Source organism: Opisthocomus hoazin, chromosome 7, assembly GCF_030867145.1.
Source record: "Opisthocomus hoazin isolate bOpiHoa1 chromosome 7, bOpiHoa1.hap1, whole genome shotgun sequence".
NCBI lineage: Eukaryota > Metazoa > Chordata > Aves > Opisthocomiformes > Opisthocomidae > Opisthocomus > Opisthocomus hoazin.
This window is the reverse complement of record NC_134420.1, coordinates 1,351,158-1,370,716: the sequence shown is the minus strand read 5'-3', so window position 1 is coordinate 1,370,716 and position 19,559 is coordinate 1,351,158. Positions and strand designations below refer to the sequence as shown.

The 19,559-nt window shown below is 53.7% G+C and overlaps 2 protein-coding genes across 2 annotated transcripts in view; one reads left to right on the top strand and one right to left on the bottom strand.

Annotated features, from left to right (window-relative positions):
- GATD1 (glutamine amidotransferase class 1 domain containing 1) overlaps window positions 1-19,559 on the top strand; it is a 109,710-nt gene that overhangs the window by 58,023 nt on the left and 32,128 nt on the right. The gene's annotated exons all lie outside the window — the stretch shown is intronic.
- EPS8L2 (EPS8 signaling adaptor L2) overlaps window positions 1-19,559 on the bottom strand; it is a 66,233-nt gene that overhangs the window by 29,981 nt on the left and 16,693 nt on the right. Inside the window, exons 2-3 of the mRNA XM_075425106.1 lie at window positions 12,910-12,974; window positions 11,676-11,731 (exon numbers count right to left, since the gene is read on the bottom strand). Of these exons, the coding sequence (XP_075281221.1) occupies window positions 11,676-11,731; window positions 12,910-12,953 (100 nt within the window). The 5' untranslated portion in view covers window positions 12,954-12,974. The remainder of the gene's footprint in view (window positions 1-11,675; window positions 11,732-12,909; window positions 12,975-19,559) is intronic.

Here is a 19,559-nt window from a genome sequence, read left to right as displayed (position 1 = left end):
AGCGCACTTTGCCTCTGCAGCTGATTCCTGGTAGCCCTGAAGTGGCTGCTGCTCACAGGCAGAAATGATTTATTGGTGGGCATGCTGGCAGAGACTTTAATGGAGACTGCAGGTCTCCGAGCCGGTGCCTTTTACACCACCAGCGCCGAGTCAGAGGTGGAACGAGGACAGGTCGGGGGGGGAAAGACCTCAGACACCCAGCACAGCTCCCTGCTCAGCCATTAGCTTCCAGAGTGACCTTGAGTAAATTTCTTCATGTTTCAGCAGGGCCACTTCCCACCTTAGGCTCACATTGAAGGGTCAATGGCATTTTCTGTTTGCTCTGTGTCTTAATTGTAGTCTGCCCTACTTCAAATGTGGGGCAAGGTCTGGAAGAGGGCACGCGGCAACACACACCGCAGGGATTCGTGTCTGATGTGAGTAACTTTTTTTTCTCTCAGTAACCTCAATTTCCTCACCAAGCATTTCTCGTGTAAATAGATGACACTAATGGAAATGAGAACACTGCGTCTGTGTGGGATGGAGACAAATCTGGATTTTAAGACATCCCGTCTCCCCTTTTGAAAAGGGAGTGGGAAAGGCTGAAGTGGTTGGTCTGGAAACGAAGGGGTTTTATGTTAGGACAGGCAAATGTCTCCAGCCCTGAAAGGAAGGGTGCAGAGCCATGTCAGGAGCTGGTAGTCCCCAAGGAAGAGAAGGAATACCGGAGGGACGCTAGTGCAGGTCTGTGTTTCTGGTAGAACAGCCTAGCAGCCTGTAGGCTGGCTTTCTGGTGGGAGAGCAGCCCGTGGAGCTGTAGTAATGGTCAGAGCTAGGGCTGGTTGCCTACAGACTTTCTGGGGTCCCCTCCAATGCCTTTGCCTCATCTTCCAAGCTCAAAGAAGCTGCACATGTCATGGTCAGGGGAGATCTCAGCATGAACCTCAGAGAAAATGTTTGGAGAAGCCCTTGGAAATCTTGGACCTGTGGAAACCTCCGAGCTCTGCATAGCCCTGCTTCCCATCACCGGCACTCGGGGCCAGGCTCACTCAGAGGGGCCCCGTTAGCCATTTGCAGCCTTTTCCAGCACAGAAGCAAGCCCCGGGGCAGGGAGAAAACGCAGATGTTCCCCCTCCCTCTGATTCTCCCTGGGGAGATTTCTGCATTACCTTTAAGAGTCACAGAACTAGAACAAAGTGCCTCTATTTTGTCTCAGGATGCCATTCAAGTGACGTCCCAGAAGCTGAGCAGGGCGAGGAAGGAGGCTTTTCTGCATACTCTCTTTCCTGTCCCTTTCTTTAGGATGTCTGCTTGTTCCTTCTGAAATCCTTTCTGTCTTGTTGGCTTCTACCTGGTCCCCACACCCATGGAAACTTTTATTTTTGTGTTTCCTCCTGGCATCTGCAAAGATAACCACGCAGCCTGAGAACAGCCAGGCTTTCCGGGGACAGCAGGGTGCCAGAACACTGAAATCTCCTCTCCTAGCATTTAGTTTTGATTTAAACACAGGGAGAAGTAGAGATCCAGACTGCACATCACAAAATAGTCAGACTTAGGCCACATCTATCCGAGAAATGTGAGTGCTTTAAAAAAAAAGAGGGTTTTTTTGTTTATTTACTGCAAAGCAATGTGGTGAAACATTGCAGAACTTTCTGTGGATGCATCATTATTTGTTGTAGCTTAAATCTGGCTCTGGTTATGCTGGGCTGATCCGAATATGCCGCGCACAGAACGATGCCTGCAGGGAGATCTGTGTTCGACTCGACTCTGTCATCCTTTCTGCTGGAAGGGTGAACTCCCTTGGCCAGGAAGGACTTCAGAAGACAGGTCGCTTGTCCTGGGTGGCTCCCGCACTGCCCTTCCGCGCAGCCCTGTCCTCTGCCTGCTGAATTTTGTATGAATGAATGCTGGCACGATAGCAGCAGTAGCTAATTTCCTCCCGGTTTATCTGACACCTCTCCTGCTAGGACACTTTGCATTTCTACAGCGTCTTGCAATGGAGAAGACCCGAGGGCACCGTAAAGGTGTTATCCAAGTATACCCTGGCCCCAGGAGGCAGAGAATTTCCATAATCCTCATATGATAAATAAGCATTAGAGGACCATAGCCATGATTTTCCCAACGTTAGATGGCAGCTGCTGTCAGAGCTTTGACACCAGTCGGCACCTCTGTTTAAATGAATCGTCCTTTGCTGTGCCCCTTAGAGGCTGTAGCGGTGGAGGGTGCTGAATGTGACATGGGATGGGCTGCAAAGGGCAAGGATTGCTCCAGGGCTGCGGCACTAGTACAGCAGACATCGGAAGGTGGCAAAAGCTGGCATGAGCCCACGCGACCACCACTGCACTTTTTCCCTTCTGTCTGTCAAGAGAGCCAAAAAGATGGGAAAACAATACAGCTTTGTCCCTTGCTTTTGGTGTCTGGCAACAAAAAAACCCCTCCGAGCACGGGGATCCTGTCTCATCTGGAGGAAGGGTGGTTGCTGTGGCCTAAAGAGCGACGATGGGTACTTCAGCGTCACACCGTGGCTGAGCCCAAACACTTGTATGAATAGCATGGGTGGTCCAGAAAGTTCTGAATGACTTGCACGTGGATGCCACGTGGGACGTGCACACTCTAGTAAATTGTCTCAGCTCTTGGCTCTACGAATTTGGCCCAGTGAACCCCAAGACACACCTTTTGGGGAGAAAAAACTAAAAGGTTCTTTTGCTGAATTCGGTCCAGCTGTCCTTTCCTAGCCAGCTATCTTTAGTCTTGCCTCGTACTCAGAGGTGTGGGGGAAACTGCAGAGCTGTTTTCTGAAGCATGTTATCTGTTGCAATACCTGACGGATACGCAGTGCCGTGGGAATGATGTTTCCACCGTCACCAGTGGCCACAGTCGGCAATGGAAAAAGCTCAGAGCACTGCAGAGGTAGCGAGGTGGATTTAGCCCAAGGGCTCAAAACTGGGTGCTGGGCTGAAATCCTAGTGGTGAGGCTACAATCCTGGCTGGAAGGGAGAGCGTCCTGTTTGGCTTTATGTTAATGGGTGGAAGGGATGAGAGTGAGTAATAAATTAGGGGAAAAGAAGTGCGCAGGATCGATGCACGTCCTGGAGGGCTGGGGTTATTGGCTTCGTCCAGGAAGCCAAACCACATCTTTGGTGCCAAGTTCCCTCCTCACTTCCATGCAGCACCCTTTTTGCAGGGAGTTAGGGCGTGAACACACCCTTTGGCCCAAGAGTGTGCGCAAGAGACTGGCTAGCGGGATAACCTCTGCTTGCTGCGACCAGCTTAGAGCTGAAATAACTTGGTTAAAGTCTCCAGGGATGCAGAGCAAAGCAGGGCAGAAGTGGGCTTGTCTCTCTTCATGCATGGGCTCTGCCAAGCCAGCGGGGCAATGTCCCAGTGGTACCAAGGGTGGGAGAAAGGGTGCCCGCAGGGGTAAGACACCCAACGGGGCGCCTGGGCTTCGGCCCTGCCTCTGCTGCCGGCTTCTGAAATGGTCTGTGGATATGCAGAGGAGGGAAACGGGCTCCTCTCGGGTTCAGCGAGACCCTGAAGCAGGCAGCCAAAGGGAGGCATGACCAAAGCATCTACCGTGGCCGGCTGTGCTGGGGGACCACACCTCTCCACGCAGAAGACACTTGTGCCTCTTCACCTGGGGTAAACAGGCCGAATGGGGTGTGCTCCTGCCATGCCCTGCTTTCCCCAGATTCTTAGGGCATTGTAGCATTTTTTTTCTGCTCTTTTTGTGTTTTCTTAAGTGTCTGTGAGAGGGCAGAACGGCCTCGGGACTGCCGTGCCACTACGTGTTGCGGGTGTTTTGGGGCATTTGAGCCCTTCTTCCCTGCTGCTGGCAGGGGGGGAGCGCCTGTGGTGCTGCGCTGAGCTGCACTGGGGCTGCCCCAGGCAGGATCCCAAAGCTCCGTCCCAAGATCCCATCTCTCTCCATCTATTTACACTCTAAACTGCTTGGAACAAAAACTCTTCTTGCTGTGCGCCGGGGCCAAAGTCAGTTGTGGTGTAAACAGGTGCCTCTGTAACAAAAGCAGCCAGTTACACCAGAGCTGCGATGCCTCCAGCCTCCCCTCTGTGCACATCTGTCTCTGATTAATCAGCGAGTTTTATCACACAGGATCCTCCCCCTCTCTCCCCGTATTTGTTTTCAGCCGCTGCTGGGCAGAAGGCACAGCAGAAAATGTGGGGGATGGACAAGTCATGTGTGAAAATCTCCGTAAGGAACTTAAGATGTATCGGATTAGGCTTTGTTTTTATTGGCAGTACCAGACCAAGGGCATCTCCTCGATTCCCTGCATCACACGAGTAACCTCTCTGGCCTCCAGGTCCGTTAGAACAGCTACTGGAGAGAGTCCAGCGGAGGGCTACAAGGATGGTGAGGGGACTGGAGCATCTCCCCTACGAGGAGAGGTTGAGGGAACTGGGCTTGTTCAGCCTGGAGAAGAGAAGGCTGCGAGGGGACCTTAGAAATGCCTACAAATATCTGAAGGGTGGGGGTCAGGAGGATGGGGCCAAGCTCTGTTCAGTGGTGCCCAGTGACAGGACAAGGGGCAATGGGCACAAACTGAGGCACAGGAAGTTCCGTCTGAACATGAGGAAGAACTTCTTCCCTCTGAGGGTGATGGAGCCCTGGCCCAGGCTGCCCAGGGGGTTTGTGGAGTCTCCTTCTCTGGAGATATTCCAGCCCCGCCTGGACAAGATCCTGTGCAGCCTGCTCTGGGTGACCCTGCTTTGGCAGGGGGTTGGACTGGGTGACCCCAGAGGTCCCTTCCAACCCCTACTATTCTGTGATTCTGTGAACAGCTGAGGAAAGCCCTGGCTGTTGCCTTCTGGAGCTTGCCAATTCTTTCTATTATCTATACATTATCTAGCAGTGCACACGCTGTTTATAGTAAGCTGCCAGCGTAGCATGAGCTCGTCTTTGCGCCAAACCAACAGGTCGGGACACAGCCCTCCAGAGCAGAAACAGAGCAGCAAATGCCTCTGCGCTCGCGACAACGACGCAAATTTGCCGGGCCTGCGTTATAAATCAGCCTTATGGAATAGCATCCATTCCCAGGGTCTGAGCACGGGGCTGGATCTGGCCTGGCAGCCTGACCACACATCTGCGGTAGCACAGCTCTGCTGATCCGACAGGTCCCTGCTTCCTCGCCGAGGGGGAGGATGCTCCAGGTTCTGCAGGGTTACTCTAGGATCTGGTTTTGGGCACTGCCCAGACCCGCTGCGTCTGAGCTCCCGACACGGAGGCATCTGCAGGTCCGTACCTTGCTGCTGCAGAGGCTTCCGTGCCCGGGGGTCCCCATGGCCAGCTGGTGCGGGGAGAGAGGGTTTTTGGAAGCATCTTTGCAGCTTCTTGTGAAGCACCGAGCTCCCTGGTTTTCCTGTTAGCACCACGGTATTTTCTGAACTGCCAGAGCTTGTCTGTGTCCGGCGGCTGTGACGCTGGGAATCTTTGCATGGGGCGGCTGTCGCCCATGGGTGGCACGTTAGTGCGTGAGCTGGAAGCTCTTGAAGTGAATGAAAAGGCTCTCATTGAGGTCGGGGGCAGCCAGAGGTATCAATGGGCTGTGGCAGCAGGGAGCTGCTTTGCTGATAGCGTGTCCAGCTGCTCGTAGGTGTCACGAGGCCGAATTCCTCCTCGGCACGCTTAATATTTACCACTAGCTCCGACCCAAGTGCTCGCATTCCTGTTTTATTAGCTGAAGACACGGCCCACTCTAGAAGAGCAAATAAAAACCTGACCCACGTCCCGGGTTGTGCAAGGACTGAGTACATGCAGGAACACTGCGTGTTTGTGTCCGGACTGTCCGCGGGGCAGGCACCCAGGGGCTGCTCAGAGGAAGACAGCTGGAGTAGTGAGGAGCTCCAGGGGAAGCTCATGGGCAGAGGTGTTACTTTTTTTTTCCTTTACAACCAGAGCTGGAAGAAATATGCCAAATTATTTTCCATCAAACCATCCAAAGTGTTGTTTTCTGAACTTCCCATCGCTGGTAATGACATTTTTTGAATGTCAGAATACATTTAGTAAGACTGGGGGGACTTTGATTTTAATTAAATAAATAGCCTTTCAGTACTTAAAGGGAGCCAATAGGAAAGATGGGGACAATCTTTTTAGTAGGGACAGCAGGGACAGGACGAGGGGTAATGGTTTTAAACTAAAACAGGGTAGGTTTAGGCTGGAAATAAGAAAGAAATTCTTTACAATGAGGGTGGTGAAACACTGGAACGGGTTGCCCAGAGAGGTAGTGGAGCCCCCATCCCTGGAAACATTCAAGACCAGGTTGGACAGGGCTCTGAGGAACCTGATCTCGTTAGCGGTGTCCCTGCTCGCCGCGGGGGGGTTGGACTAGGTGACCTCCAGGGGTCCCTTCCAACCCAAAACTTTCTATGATTCTATGATGAATTTCCTTTACTTGAGGACCAAAAAAACTCATAATGATGTTTCCCTTTTTGTTTTTTTTTTGGTCCCCTTGGGTTTAGGCATGCACATGGTCGTCTTGGCCCAGCTGTGTCGCTGAGCAAGCTCTGTTTCTAGCCACCACTCCTGCCAGGGTTGTGTCTTGTAGACAGTTGCAGCATGTGTTAAATCCACGTACAAACCCTCTTATGGAGAGCTGTGGGGAAGGAACAGCACCTCAGTGCTCCCATTGATAACTGTGTGACTGCCACGTGGCCCCCAGCTGAAATAATTAACAAGCTCATGGTTTGGGCAGCCAGTAACTAAGAGTAAATAAAGACCCTTTTGCTGGTCATCGTGCCGAGCCATCAGTAGCAAATGCACACTTACAACGCAGCTTTGGGAAAGCAAGACCATCTGGATTCAATGTTTCTGTCTTTCTCCTCTTGGAGATATTTGTGAGTTGGCACAGCTCTGGCCTGTGATGGGGATCTCACAGCAGTGACCCCGAGACCCTGCTTCGTGCTCTGCCCACCCAGGGCGCGAGCAAGGGCGCGGGAGAGCCGGCGGCAAGGAATGAGAGGCTGGGGGCCGTGCTGGGGGCTGGCGAGTCTCATCTCGGAGACCTCCCCCTGTGGCTGGGGGCTGGAGGGCCCCTGGGGAGACAAGGGAGGTCTGTGGAGACCCCAGGAGTTGGTTTGTGACCGTTAAACATCATTTACTCCTTCGCCATCGGTGTATTCTGCCTAGCCAGGGCCAGCGTTCTCTGCCAAGCCTCTGCCGGTGGAGTCTCGCTCCCCAGGCGGGCGGTGCTGGTCCAGGGCCACGCCGGGTGGGTGGGAATGGCTCTTCTCTTTGTGCGAGTGCCCCGTGTCCGGTTACCGCGCCGAAGCCCGTCTTGGGTTACGGGGGGTGTGCGGTGTCAAGTGATCGCACCTCGCTGGCTGCCGCTCTTCAGCGCCACGTCTCTCTAGCCGAACTCATGCTACAGGCAGTTTCTCGTGTTCCAGAATCCCTTTCTGAGCCCTGCACCCCGACAAGTTTTGGTCTTTTCCAGACACAAGAGTACCCAGGATGGGGTGGGCAGGTTGGAAGCCACTGGGTGGGTCTCCCAGGTTTGGATGCGAGAGGAGTGCTGCCCTCCTGCCAGGCTGGCATCTCCCCGCTCCACGTCCCACCCCTCTGCTCTGCGGCCCTGCCGGGGGCCAGCCTGGTTTAGGATCTGCTGGGCACTTCTGTGCCCCAGCACTTGAAGTGAGAGGCAAAGACACCCAAGAACAACTCCTTCAGGGGTGCTGGAGAGCGGCTGAGCGCCGCAGGGACAGACACGGTAGCCAAACAGAAATGGGCTGCTCCGAACACTGCTGCAGAGCCATCTCCTTCCTACAGCCCCACGAGAAACACACCGTAACCATCAAACTGCCTTCAGCTCTGTGCAGCTTCTCGTGGTTACGCTGCCTGATCTGTCACGAGGGGCAGCGCTGTCTGATCAGCGGTGGAAGCAGCTTAGATGAAGACCTGCAGAAGTCCACCTGGGTGTCACCACAGAAAGGGGTGGCAGAAGCCTGCTGTGGGAAGCACTACGCAGAAACACTTCCTTCCAGCCCTGCCCTTCGCTTCTGCCAGGGCCACGCTGCTTTCTCCCCCACAGCCTTTCATCTAGGTTCAGAACAGACGCCAGTAAGCGGAGAAGCAGCTTAATTTATTTATGGTATGCATTAACATGTATTCAGCTGGTTGCTGCGCACTGAGTAAGGCGGCAACTTGATAGGAGCCGGGGCTCGCACTGTGCAGGCAGCCCCAGACTCTTCCAGAATGTGGAGCTGAGCAAACCTGGTGCTGTTTGGCTAAGGGGGGGGGGAAGGATGAGTATCGTGTTCCTCTGACAGCCAGGAAACTACACGGAGAACAGCTGAGTGCCAAGAAAGTGTATCCAACTCTGATCAGCCCTGGTAGGGATAGAACCAGGGGAAGATGTCTCGGGGCTTTAAGCCAATGAGGGCCGTGAAGGTGGAGCACCTCTCCTACGAGGACAGGCTGAGGGAGTTGGGGCTGTTCAGCCTAGAGAAGAGAAGGTTCCGGGGTGACCTTAGACCAACCTTCCAGTACCTGAAGGAGGCCTACAGGAAGGATGGAGAGGGGCTTTTCACAAGGGTGTGTAGTGATAGGACAAGGGGGAACGGCTCTAAACTAAAAGAGGGCAGATTTAGATTAGATATTAGGAAGAAATTCTTCACCAAGAGGGCGGTGAAACACTGGCACAGGTTGCCCAGAGAAGCTGTGGATGCCTCCTCCCTGGAAGTGTTCAAGGCCAGGCTGGATGGAGCTCTGAGCAACCTGGTCTGGTGGAAGATGTCCCTGCTGATGGCAGGGGGGTTGGAACCAGATGATCTTTAAGGTCCCTTCCAACCCAAACCATTCTATGAATCTATGAATTCCCTGGTTGCTTTGGTTATCTCTCTGCATCCCTCTGTGCTCGCCACAGTGAAGAAGACAACAGTGGCAGGCAATGTGCTTGATGATCAAGGCAATTACAGCAGGCCAGGGGTGACACCAGAGCAGCCACCTTCCCCAGCCGTCACCAGCTGCGAGGCTGTCCCCTGTGTGGGACCTGTGGGTTTCACGCTGTGTCCCTGAACCCCCAGAGCGGATCCCCACATCTGTCACCCAGATGACTTCCTGTGCACAGCCTGGAGCTGCTGCTCTGCTTCAGCCTCACCACAGTGCTTTTAAACGTCACGCTCCAGGGTCTCACCTGAGGTGGCTTTAATGCTGCCTGTTGATACTGGGGACACCTTGGCCCTCAGATAGCAGTCGTGTCCCTGCGGTTGGGGCCTGTCATGTTAGGCCAGCAGTGAAGGCTAGGGCTGGGTTAGCATTTAGAGCCCAAGAACCTGAGCTAATGGTCCAGTTCATGCCCTCCTTCCTCCCACGCTGCTTAGCAGGGAGAGGCACTCACTGTAGGGAAAACATCCTGGGAAGAAAGCTAAAGCCAAGGCCTCGCTCCCCTCGGAACAGCACGCAGACATCTGTGCGCGTTGCTGCGTTCAGAGCTCGCTGGGGAGATGTCTGCGCGCTCCGAGTTTGGGAGCCGTCGCGCTCGTTTCTTTGGAGGCCTGGCAGCAAGCACAGGGTCCAGCCTGACTGCACTGGAGAAAAAGGGAGATAGGAGAAGTCTTGTAAGCGCCAAATGTCCCTTAGCAGCATCGTAGTCGCATAATCAAGGCCAGCTCGGCTTGGTGTGATTTGTTTCATTATGAAACATAATTCTCCCTGGAATTTTCGTTCTTGCCTGCCCTCCACCCCTAAATGTGCCAGCTCACAGCAGCAATTAATGTTGGGGGAGGGAGGATCGGAGTGTGAAGGGGGCCAGACGTTGACATATTGGTTTAACACATGCTGAGCGTCCTCTGATAAAGGCACCCTGAATTAGCCGGCCGGGTTTCAAGTTCTGCCAAGCCAAAACCCTGTGGGTGTATTCACGCAGCGCCGGGCTGAGCCGGCCAACAGCCACTGATTCCTGCAGGGAAATTCCTGCAGGCCTCATGCTGCGCTCCAGAGGTGGCAGGGAAAGAGCAGGCAGCTGGTTTACCCCTCGTGAGGATTTGGCCCATGAACTTACGGTTCTCACTTAAGGTTTGCTGGAATTTGGTTGGAGAAGTCCCACCATCCCTGATGAAATTTGCTTTTGGGGTGCGTCCATGCAAAAAAAAATGTAGATGATGTAGCTTAGTGTTGAAAATGACTTATTTGAGAACCAGCATTTGTTTTAAAGGCAGTTTGTCAGCCTTTTCCTCTGCTGGCTTTGGCGATGGAGGCATTGCGGGATGGTCCCTGCTCGCCGTGCCGAGGCACCAAGATGAGATCCCACCCTGAATCCCCGACAACTGAGAGCCCTGGGCTGCCTCCGCCGGCGTGCCGTGTTTCCAACACAGCTGTCATGTCTCTGGTTCAATTTTACGTGTCTCCGTACGGCTCTCTGTCTGCCTTGCAATGAGAATCTTTCTGCCCCTGAGCAGACCTGCAGGAGCCTTCAGCGCACAGCAAAAGAAATGTTAGAGGTAGGAGGAGCTCATCTGAACTCGCAGTCCTACGTGCAAAGGGGAGCAGCACCCAGATGTTTCCATGCTTCATCCTCTTGCTTCTTTCTAGGCTTACCTTTAATCTCCAGACAAGTGACTGACACCGCTCAAACCTCTGCTTGGCACCTGCCCATCATGCAGCATCCAGGCCACAAACACCCCTGGCCCCTAACAGCAAATTTCTGTTCTACCTTTATTCTCCTGTTTCACTTCTTTGCAGCTACTCGAATTTAACAATGACTTTGTTTAAAAATTCATGCATTAAGTATAGCCCCTGCTTCCCACCAGCTCCCACTTCTCCCCAGGCAAGACAGGTCACTTGGGACACTGCTCCAGGCCACTCCACCCTGATAAACCTTCAGGCGAAACCGTTCGGCAGCCAAAGTCACTTCCCAGGGACAAATAAACCACCCTTGCCCCCAGATTTCTGATCCAGTATAAGCTCTCCAACAAGGGGGGCACACAGCCTGTTCGCACCCGATGAGAGCACCAGCCACGCAAATCGACAGCGCTCCGGTGGGAGAGTTTGCAGGCTCAGACTCCCCGAAAGCTGCTAGCGTTCCCCCAGACAGCCCCCCAACTTCGTATCCAGGGAGTGAGTGACGGAGGTGACTTCTCACACAACTTTCTGCTTGTTCTGCCTACCCCACAGGGCAAGTCTCCACCTGGGATACGTTGAGAGAGCGGCTAAGATGAGGAATAACTGTTATTGATACCTCCGTGTTCTCTATGGCTCTTCACCCCAGCTCTCTGGAGCCGTGGTGGTTTATAAACAAGGTGCAGATCAGGCTCTGCAGAAGCAACCATCTCTGCTTGTAGAGAGCCAAAGGGCACTGGAGTTTTCGTGGTTCACTGAGTAGTTAAAAGAGGATAATCATTAACCTGCTGAGGACAGTCTCTCTTTTGTTAGGCCCTTTATCAGGTTATCTTGCCAACATAACTGGAGAGGATCTGGGTGATGGGTGGGGGTGAGGGGAAGCAGTGTTCTGCGTAGCTTGTCAGTCCTCACAAAATCACAGCTGTGCCTGGCGTGGGAGGTGGTGGCACAGTGGTAAGGGGCATTTTTGCTGCTGTGTTGGTCAGCTTGTTACATATGGAGGTCTGGATTCCCGTGGCTTTGATGGACTTCCAGCCTAAAACTCCCTAACGGCCACGTCCAGATCTCCAGAGGTGCTTTTGGTATAGGAGACCCCTTAGATGTGTTTGTGGGCATGACTTACCGTACAGGTCCTTTGCGCTCAGCTTGGAGGCTCCGTCTGCTCTGCCCATGCTGCCACTGTAAAAGAAGGAAGGTGCGAATAAACCGTCAGCTCTGGGTCTTTTTAACATCTGCTTTCATGCTGCAGCTCGCACGATGATCGGCACAGCCGCCCTGCCCTCCTCGTCACGTCCATCGGACGTGGGGTGACTCGGAATTACAGGCAAAGCGTTTGCTTCTCCGACCGCGCTGGTGGCTCCCTGTGCAACCCTAGCTGTTATCCACACCGCACGCCCCTGTCACTAAACCCAGCAGCTGGAAACAGGAGACAGAGGAGCCCGTCAAGGCCTGTCCCCGCTAGAGTTACCTTCCTTCACACGCAGCGTCCCCTGGAAGGACATTGCTGCTGGAGGGGCTGTTTTAAGGCCAGCGGCTCGCAGTGGGGTTGTCACCGGGAGCAGCGCAGGCAAACGGAGACCCCTCCTTGTTATATCCGGGTCTGTCTGAACCTGAGGCAGTGCAAGTGCCAAGATTAAGATCCCTTATAAACAGACCCTTTGGAGATGTATTCCTTCAAGGCAGGGGCTCAGATGTAGTCCCATGTAAAACTGCAGAAGGATGTAACTGTGTGTAAACACTGGAGTTTTGGGGTGTCGGGTCTCTAAGCATGGGTCACATCCCCTGTAGGGCCCCCCCCCCCATGCCTGGGCTGTACATAGGAGTGTGCAGCCAGGAGATAACGGAGTTTTCTCTGTCTCAGGCCTGGCAGGGGAGGATCAAAGCAGGACCTTAGGGTTTCAGGTGCTGTGGTCGGGCTGTCCTGCAGAGTGCAGTGAGCCAGGGGGTGGCCGGTGGCTGCTTTCTGCTCTGTCACCGTGTCCCCCTGAGGGCAGGCAGCGGTTCACGGTGCTGCCGGCACCCTGCTCTCCAGAGACCAGGAGCAGGCAGGAAGGAGGGAGAGAGCTGGTGGCTCCAGCTCCATCAGGAAGCTGCCATGGGCTGCCGCAGCCCCCAAGCCACAGGTAAAGAGGCTCCCTCTCCTCTCTGCGCACCTTAGTGCATTACTAAGCCACAGCGTGGATGAGGTGCGAGGCAGCGATGCTGGCTATGGCCACAGCTTGTGAGGAGCTCAGGAAGGGTGAAACAAGCACCAAGGACTTGGGGGTCAAGTGGGACCTCTGGGAGCATCCACCTGGGTGGCAGGAAGGAGTGGTGGTGTCAGCCATGAAATGGGGAAGCCCACCACAGATCCTTACTTTGATGAGCCGGGGTTGCTGCTGAGGGATCCCTTGAGACTCATGTCGCTTCGCAGGACAGGCAACTGCAGAAGAAGGAGCAGACAGCAGGGTTAGTGGTTAGAAAACACGCTATGGGATGATTTATCCACAGGCGTGCTGCTCTTTCCACCTCTAACTTGGGGGCTCCAAGCAGCAGTGTAGGCGGATGAGAGCAATCTGGTGAGCGCGATGGGGTGTTCTTGCCGCTCTCTGCCTCGTGGCTCAGACACCTCTCACAGCTCCGACCTGGGCTGAAGATGACACATCCCAGCGTACCTGTTTCCACCTCTCCCTCTTGCCCGTCCCTTCCAGGCACGCCCCAGCTTTGTGGTAATTCAGCACATGTTTTTCTAGCAAAGCAGCCCTGCCTGCAGTTCAGCAGGGACTGATGTGGCCTTTGCCTTCATGGCCTGTTAACAAGCGTACGAATCCCCGTGGCCATGTGCTCATAAGTGTCCTGAGTAATTTTTCCATGCCTATAGTGCCATTATATTTTGTTATGTGGCAATTTAAGCTCTATACCAGCTATTAAAGTATCCTTTCCAGGGTATTGCCTGCATAAAGAAAAATGAGATAATTGTGGATGCTGCTCCACCGGCCGCACAAGGAGGGCGAAAAATTTACTGTGGTGGTTTGAGAGCGTGGTGAGAGGCAGACAGGCTCCACTCACAGATTGTTTTTTTTTCCCTCCTCTTTCAGATGAGAATTATAAATAATGTGAGAGAAGATGGGAGAGAGATCCAGGCTCTGCTCTGAGAGCAGCAATGCAAGGGGAGGAAAAAAAAAATAAAGGTGAAAACAAGGTGTTAAAAAAGCCTCAGGGGATGCTTTGTGTTAGCATCCAAGACCTTCACCTCTGCTCCAGTGCAGGAGTTGAAGGAAAGCCAAGACAAGGTCTTTTAAGTTTTTTTTAATCCAGTTTTGAAAAGGTCAGGGGGCACCTGCCTGTGGGCTGGGCACTCGGCGCCTCTTTTTTGCTCTGCCTGGGTCAAACCCCGCTCACCTCATTATGAGGCTGTCAGAATTCAAAGTTATCACTTTAAAATACTCGTTGGCCTGAAGGCAGAAATTCGTCCCTGTTTTCGGTGGGATTTCCTGTGAGGGGACCTCTGAACGTGCTTGGTGCGTGCCATGGGCCGCTGCGACGGCCGTCCCTGGCAGGCGGTGGAGCTGCCTCGCAGAGGTTTTCCTGAGCTGAGTTTGGCCTAAATCGTGTGTGACCCCTGGGGAACACTTTGGAATCATCCTGGCACCTGGGATTTCCCCTCTGGAGGCTGCAGGACTGACTGTACCGCCAGATTCCTTCGGTGCCTGTTTTTATTTCTCGTGTTGGAAACACTCGTGGTATTTTGCTCCTTGTGCTTCACCCTGAGGCGAGGGCAGGTAGCGGAGTTTTCTCACTGACTGTAACAGAAGTGCCGGCCTGTCAGAGGGATGTGTTTTGTGGCGACCCGGCTCTCCGGGCGAAGCACGCAGCTTGCTGCATGCCACGCACCCCACGGCACAGCCGCACGCGTGCACGCAGCCGGCGGGGAGCACCCCGGCGTGCTTTGGGCTCAGCCTCGCGGCTTCCAGCCTGCTTCGTGTCACAGTAATGCTCCTCAGCACTGAGACGCTGCTAGAAATTACTCTGGTTTTGTAGCTAGTGGATTAAATTCTCCCTTTTTCATCTCTCTTGTGGTTACTAAAGTCTGTGCGCACACGCACACGCAGATATAAATTCATATCCACGCTGGAATAGAAACTCGGTGTTCTGCCAACCCCTCTGAGCGTAATAAAACCCGTCCCTGTGCCCAAGCTTGGGTACCTGTGAATTTTTCCTCTGTTAATAGCTGTCTGCTGGTTTCCTTTTACAGTCCTCAAACTGTTCTTATCTCCCGGATCTCTGCGTGCATTAGCATGAGATACCCAGCACGGGGAACGCGCTCTAATAAACCCAGCGCTGGGCTGTTTGCTTTGCGCCAGCCGATCGCTTTAGTCCCGTGGCTGATGGTTATAGCTGGGAATGTTTCTGCATATTAATGTAATATTTCTGGCTCCCTTTCACTTACTGCCCCAGGGCCGTGTCCTTAATGGGCTGAAATCCAGGTTACTGCAGCGGGTAAGTGGCACCGAGTCCGGCCCGTGGAGTTCAGAGCTTGCTCCCAGGCCCCAGCTGTGAAACAGCTGGAGGAACCAGGGGTGCAGCCAAGGTCACTCTTGGTTTTGTTTCTCCTTCACAAGCTCTGTCTGAAAGACAAACTCTGGGCATCTACTCCTGCTTCTAGAGGAACCCATCTGGCCAAACCCTACGTGGCTGCCAGAGGAGCAGAACCCATGGCACTGGCAGAGGTCCCTCCCCAGCTTTGTGAGTGAAGTGGGACCAGCCACAAAATAAGCCAATTCTTTATCTCATGGTAGTTAATAAGAAAGTACTGACGGGATAAGGTGGGCTCCCTAGAGCAAGGCAGGATAAGCTATCGTGTACCTTGGCTAGTGGAAACGCTACCGGACCCCGCCGGCACCGGAGCGACTTGCCGACGCGTTGCTCAAAGCGTGTGGTGGAACACCCACCACCCACGACACAGCAGACGGGTTCTGTGCCGCGTGCAGCCCCGTTTGTACCGTGAGGCTCCAGAAGTCTGGCACCTGGCCGAGCAGAAGCTGCGGTGCGTTAACACCGCTGATACATCAGCGAGGGGCCGATTACAACCCGCTCCTTCTGACGTGTCCCATCGAGCGATCCCTGGTCAGAATCACAGAATCACAGAATAGTAGGGCTTGGAAGGGACCTCTGTGGGTCATCTAGTCCAACCCCCCTGCCCAAGCAGGGTCACCTACAGCAGGCTGCACAGGACCTTGTCCAGGCGGGTCTGGAATATCTCCAGAGAAGGAGACTCCACAGCCTCCCTGGGCAGCCTGGGCCAGGGCTCCGTCACCCTCAGAGGGAAGAAGTTCTTCCTCATGTTCAGACGGAACTTCCTGTGCCTCAGTTTGTGCCCATTGCCCCTTGTCCTGTCGCTGGGCACCACTGGAAAGAGCTTGGCCCCATCCTCCTGACCCCCACCCTTCAGATATTTGTAGGCATTTATAAGGTCCCCTCTCAGCCTTCTGTTCTCCAGGCTGAACAAGCCCAGTTCCCTCAACCTCTCCTCGTAGGGGGGATGCTCCAGTCCCCTCACCATCCTTGTAGCCCTCTGCTGGACTCTCTCCAGTAGCTCCTCATCTTTCTTGAACTGGGGAGCCCAGAACTGGACACAGTACTCCAGATGAGGCCTCACCAGGGCAGTGTAGAGGGGTCCCTCTTGGTGCTGGTAACGCAGTAAAACCCCAGTGTCCCCCTCCCTTCGCCCAGCGCCGCTGGAAGGTCGTCCTCGCTTCCAGGGTGCCTGCGTCTGAAGGACAGCATGGAACTGGAAGCAATGCCAGCGCCTGCCCAGCCAGCGGGTCCTTGTCCTGCTGGGGCTGGGGTCCCTTCTTTTTATTTGTTCACGCTGTTTTTGTTATTTAACCTTTGCCTAGCTCTTACCGCTGCTTTAAGGGCTATGTCTGTGTTCAGACTTGTGTTAATCGAAATGAGGGTGTGGTGTGATGCTGGCCAAGTTAAACCAGGACAGAGCCTCACGCCAGAGCTTTTAATTCAGTTTAAATTGCCTGATACTAATTTAATCCTGGATGGCAGGCTGGGGGTGGGGACTTTGTAATGGTTTTGCTAAATCGAGAGAGAACTGGACTTGGGTCAGCTGAAGAAAGGACTGAGAGTACTTCACCTCTAAGTGTGGACGGAGCCAAAGATAAGACACGAGAGACAGGATGGGGTTGTAGCCGTGGGTCTGGCTTTCCCCACGTTTCCCCCTCCCCCTGGGGCCATCCCGAAGAGCTCTGGCAGTCTGCAAGCTCTGATGCGCACGTTGTCTTCTCCCCGCTGTCATTTCAGCTGTGGATCACACTTCTCTGATCAGAGGGTTCCTGATCTCCTGTCTCCCTGCAGGGTGCGGCTGCTTTCTCCTCCGGACGAGCACGCGCAGGAGGGGAAGCACGAGGCAGATCTAGCAGCGTGATGTGGCTGCGCAGGGGTTGCCTTTCACTCAGCCTGATCAAATCCAGTTTTGAGACCATCACCCACTCTTCTGATGGTGCAGGGCAGCGTTTCTCCGTGGGTCACCACGCAAGCCAGCTACGCCTTGCACGTGAGCGTGGTGTTTAATGGGGTAGGGGCTCCAGCAGCTAAACCAGGCTCAAAATTTTGGCCACAGGGACAGACAGCAGCACTACGCTTCTGCTGGGGGGACTGACAGGGGAAGCTTAACTGCCTGGCTAAAGCCTGGCACCGTGACCCGTCCCGGGCCAGGAGATCTCATGTGCTGAAACAGAGAGCCTTAGGGAGGCCAGCAGAAGGCAGTGCTGAAGGGCGTCGAGGCGGGTGAAGTCATGTTGTACTTTAAAGCGAAGGAAATCTCACTCCCTGACTTTCCGGACGGTCTTATCCTTTGAGGTCAAATATCCTCCCGAAGACAGGCAGAGCTGTGATAGGGGCCTGGCATTGTTTTTTGGACACAAACTGAGGCACAGGAAGTTCCGTCTGAACATGAGGAGGAACTTCTTCCCTCTGAGGGTGACAGAGCCCTGGCCCAGGCTGCCCAGGGAGGTTGTGGAGTCCCCTTCTCCGGAGATATTCCAGCCCCACCTGGACAAGGTCCTGTGCAGCCTGCTCTGGGTGACTCTGCTTGGGCAGGGGGGTTGGACTAGATGACCCACAGAGGTCCCTTCCAACCCCTACTATTCTGTGATTCTGTGATTGTTGTCTGTGCTACATCTCTGTACTTCTACAGCAAATGGAAGCGGGCCATGCATTGTTTTGGCTTTCTGTGAGTCTCTTTGAAGAGGGAGCTGCAATATTGCAAGGGTGGAGAAGCTCTATGGGAGGGGAAAGAATAAGAGCCTTCTTGTCTATTGTCCATTATTTTTATTAGGAATGCTTCTCCCTTATCTGCTGCGGTCATGCATTTTTGTTCTTATAGCAAATGGAAAGGGATTGTGGAAAAATTCTGGACTTGGAGTGAAGATTGGACAACTTGACAATGTGAAATGCTAGTGTCTTTTTTAGGGCTATTAGTATTATAATCACTATTAATAGCAATAGCAGCATCTAGTGTTTGTGAGTGTTCTTCATCATGGTCTAAGAGTACCTTTAAAGACTGCGATCAAGTAGCGTGTGCTGGAGAAGGTTTGTTGGCACCAGAGGCCATTAAGGATATATGATTTTAGTGGCAGGGTCAAAATGCAACAGCTTTTGCTGGAACAGCAGTAGAAAATTATGGCAACCCCCCCAGGCCTTAAAAACTGCTAAGCTACCTAGGAGTAATAGGAAGTGTTTCCTAGCATGCTCTAACCCATCTCGAACAGACCTTGGCTTGGTTTCCGTCAGTCATCCCGCTGAAATCTGCCTGGTCTGACAGGACTTCCGAATTGCCCACAAGCTGCTACTGAAACACGATTTCCTACCTGAAGCCATGGCACTGATACTGCTGGTTTAACCAATGTGTCACAAAAAGGGGTCAAATAAGGTTTGATGTCTGCAGACTAAAGCGTTTCTGGGCTGGGACCACCTGGAGCGATGCCAACACGCACAGTGGTCCCTTGTGCCCCCTCAGCTCAACCCAAAGGTGGTGGTGGGGAACGGCTTCGTTCTGCAGCTCGCGCAAAGTGCTCGAGGACGTGGCGAGGGACGCCTCTGCGCCAAGCCAGATGATGGGCCTTGGGCACTGGTGAAACACATGGGATGGAAGCGCTGCCCGGGGAGGTGTAACGAGGGGGCTGCTGTCTGTGCGTGTCGCCTGTGCCAGCTGGATGGGCCGGGCAGAATCGCTAGATTGGCGAAAGCCTCGGCGAGTGACATAACGCGTCGGTTAGAAACATTAGCTGGCGACCACGTGATGTTATCTTTTAGATTTCCCAGGACAACAAAGCGCTGTCTGTTAGGGCTGCTGGCTGTTTTCGTAAGGGAACGTCGCACTGTGAAAGCTGTTTGATGGACCGTCCCACAAGCTGAGTCTGCTTCTACTCAGTAGCAAAGGGAGCGCAGGCACCCTGATCTTTGTGTCCTGCACTGTCCAAGCTCCAGGCAGCCCCCCCCAGCCCCTCGGAGCACCCTGCCGACTCCCACGATCTCTCCTGCCCACTGTGGCTGTATTGAAGGAGCTGGCAGAGAGGCAAGGCTACAATCCCACATCGGTCCACTAAAAACCAGCTTTCAGGTGCTGGTGAGGCACTGGGATCTGTGCGCTCAGCGCTCCTCACGTGGCACCGAGAGATCTAAATTCACATGCCCTGGTTTCGATTTCTCAAGTGCTTGTGTGATGCACCCTGCGAGCCTACGGCAGAACTGAGAACTTAACCTGGGTCTCTTGATGAAGAGACCCTAATGATGATGGTTCCTAATGATGAAACCACCCTTCTCCTGCTTTAAGTCACTTTTCTGAACCTGCTAGTAAGGACGGCTGTCAGGGCTCACTGAAAGAAAGTCAGACCTGCTCGGTAGGGTCTCTACCAAGAACATGCACTCATAAAGATAACTGGGTTAGTCAGCAAGCATCAGGGGAAACCCAAATCCAGAGCAAGGAGGCTGACAGCCCAACAAATGAACATGC